The sequence below is a fragment of the Panthera onca genome, chromosome B4 (genome assembly GCF_046562875.1).
Source record: "Panthera onca isolate mPanOnc1 chromosome B4, mPanOnc1 haplotype 2, whole genome shotgun sequence".
Lineage (NCBI taxonomy): Eukaryota > Metazoa > Chordata > Mammalia > Carnivora > Felidae > Panthera > Panthera onca.
In genome coordinates this window covers 81,375,820-81,378,462 of record NC_138345.1, presented here as the reverse complement: position 1 = coordinate 81,378,462, position 2,643 = coordinate 81,375,820, and the positions used below count along the sequence as shown (strand labels likewise).

Genomic DNA, 2,643 nt, shown 5'->3' with positions numbered 1-2,643 from the left:
ACTTTTGTTCATAAATTATTACATGTGAAATTCAATGAGAAATGAAAGTAACCCAGTAGTCTGGATTTTGAGATGAAAGAAAAGTGATTTACATCCCAGTTCTGAAAGCTGCAATCTCTGTAGCATTGAAGTCTCAACCTCAATTTCATTGTGTTTGTTCACCTATAAATTAGGAATAATGATGTTCATTTTCAAAGAGTTTTTGTAAAATAAATACTTCATGTTATTTGCTTAATACAAAAAAAAGTGTCTAGAATATTGTCAATAGATGTTATTTCTGTTCTGTACTTCCAAAAACCCTGAGGTTGATTCTAGATGTGACAATTAAAACTCAGATCTCCAGAAAGATGAACTTTTACCAGTTTATCATAGTTTCATACATTTTATACATTTGCCATGTTTTACGTTGCCTGTTCTCTACCCAGTTTTTAATTTTTGGGTGTATTTGATCTACGTAAAGAAAAATACATCTAACTAAAAGATAATAGTAATTGAAAGTACATCATAAGGTTGTTGTCAGGATTAAATGAGTTAATACAAAGAAAACAATAGATTTTGAGTGTAGGAATTGCTGAAAAATCTTATATTGTCTTCTACCCCAGTCTCTCTTTCTTCTTCTCATTAGCACTATGATTAATATTATAAAGATTTCTTAATGTGTATGAGTTTCTAATTTTTAAAATATTTAAGTAGATATTTATATATTATTTCCAACCCCTAATGGTTGTGTTCATTTGATTTCATGGAAATGACAAATAGAATCAAAATTTTCTAATGACATTCATTTCCATTAGTAACAATGAAAAGTTCAGAAATCTGCATGTACTCTTACACACTTACCATCAACCTAAAGCCCATGTCTCTTCAAAATCAAACCACTCCCATTCAAAATCATAATCATCAACCCAATTTTATTACTTCATCCAAATACATTTGAATAAAACTTTTGAATGCACAGAAAATTCTGAGACGATATTCACATTATCAAATTTATTGAGTTCCATGATTGGGAAATTTTAATAGGGGGATGGAAAAAAAGGGGAAAACACATAACTCGAGTAAAGGAAAGGGAGTTTTGAGAAAGTGTGAATAATAGAAAGCATTTCCAAGCACTTCATTCTTGTAATGCTACTAATGCCTTCAATTACTGGGGAAAAACATAACCTTTTGGACAGTATCCTTAAAGGCTTGCTTTACTTGCTGGTTCCTCAGGGTATATATAAATGGATTCATCATAGGAGCCACAGAGGTATTCAGAATAGCTATTCCTTTGGTCAATGATGCCTTCTGTTTTGCGGAAGGGTTGGCATACATGAATATGCAGCTTCCATAAGAGATGGAAATGACAATCATGTGAGAGGAACACGTAGAAAATGCCTTTTTTCTCTGACTGGAGGAAGGCAGTTTCAGAATTGTTCTAATGATGAACATGTAGGATAGAATTATTAATGCCAAAGTGAAAAGCAGTATGACTATTGCAGAGTAAAAGCCAATCACTTCTAGGAGCCATGTGTCTGAGCAAGATAACTGCAAGAGGGGAAAATAGTCACAAGCAAAGTGATCGATGACATTGGAGCCACAGTAATCTAACTGGAGAAAAAGAATAACTGGTGGGAAGATATTTAAGAATCCTGCCAGCCAAGCACAAAAGACAAGTAAAATGCAGACTCTTTTGTTCATGATGGTTGTATAATGTAGGGGTTTACAGATGGCTACATAGCGATCATAGGACATGGCAGTTAGAAGATAAAACTCAGTTATACCCATGAAGATGAAGAAAAACAACTGAGCTGTACAATTATTGTATGAAATAGATTTGTCTCCGGTGATAATTGTGCCCAGAAATCTAGGAATACAGACAGTTGTAAAGGATATTTCTAATACAGAGAAGTTCCTGAGGAAGAAATACATAGGGGTCTGTAGATGGGAATCCACCAAGGTGAGAGTGATGATGGTCAAATTTCCAGTGACACTTAATAGATATGTGATAATTAAAAAGAGAAAAATCACATTCTGGAGCTCTGGGTCATCAGATAGCCCTAGAAGAATGAATTCTTTGGGTACTGTGTGGTTTTTCATCGCTGATCATTTTTCCCCACTTTCAAACAGAGGATGTATGTTCTCCTATAGAAAATAAAAGAGTTAAAAGAAGATTGAGGATAGAATATAAAATGTTTAAATATCCATGATGATGAATAATCTATGAAAGCCAAAAACACATGTTCCTCTTCAGCAACTCTGTCCAATTCCTATTGGACCTTACATTCAAGTAATAACATGATCTGAAGTTAAAGATTGATCTCTTATTGTTGAGTATACACAATCACAGGCCATGGATTAAAAAAAAATGTCTTTTGCTAGCATTTAAGCAGAAGCTATTTCTTCTAATGTTTCTTTAAGATTAAGCATCTAATTATTCTCTTTTTTATAAAACCATGAAAATATTCTGATTGATCTTTTCTTTTCCTCAGTACTATAAAACAAGTCTGGATTATGGATAATCTAAATACAGAGTTTGAAATCTTACAGGTGTCCTTTAGGCTATCTCCACATTTTCTATTTTGAAGCCCACATAGTTGAGGGAACTCTCACAAGGTTAAACAACTTGTCACCATAGTAATCATCTCACAAGTTTATCCATGG

At 33.3% G+C, this 2,643-nt stretch overlaps 1 protein-coding gene across 1 annotated transcript; it reads right to left on the bottom strand.

The window, feature by feature from the left end:
• Positions 1–1,014: 1,014 nt before the first annotated feature.
• On the bottom strand, positions 1,015–2,079 carry LOC144616802 (olfactory receptor 6C3-like). The gene has a single exon (XM_078449170.2). It carries the CDS (start codon positions 2,077–2,079, stop codon positions 1,141–1,143), a length of 939 nt encoding a protein of 312 aa, XP_078305296.2. The 3' UTR covers positions 1,015–1,140.
• Between the last annotated feature and the right edge of the window lie 564 nt (positions 2,080–2,643).

Excerpts from the sequence above, each read along its gene's own strand:
- LOC144616802 (XM_078449170.2), bottom strand. The coding sequence starts at position 2,079 with ATGAAAAACCACACAGTACCCAAAGAATTCATTCTTCTAGGGCTATCT.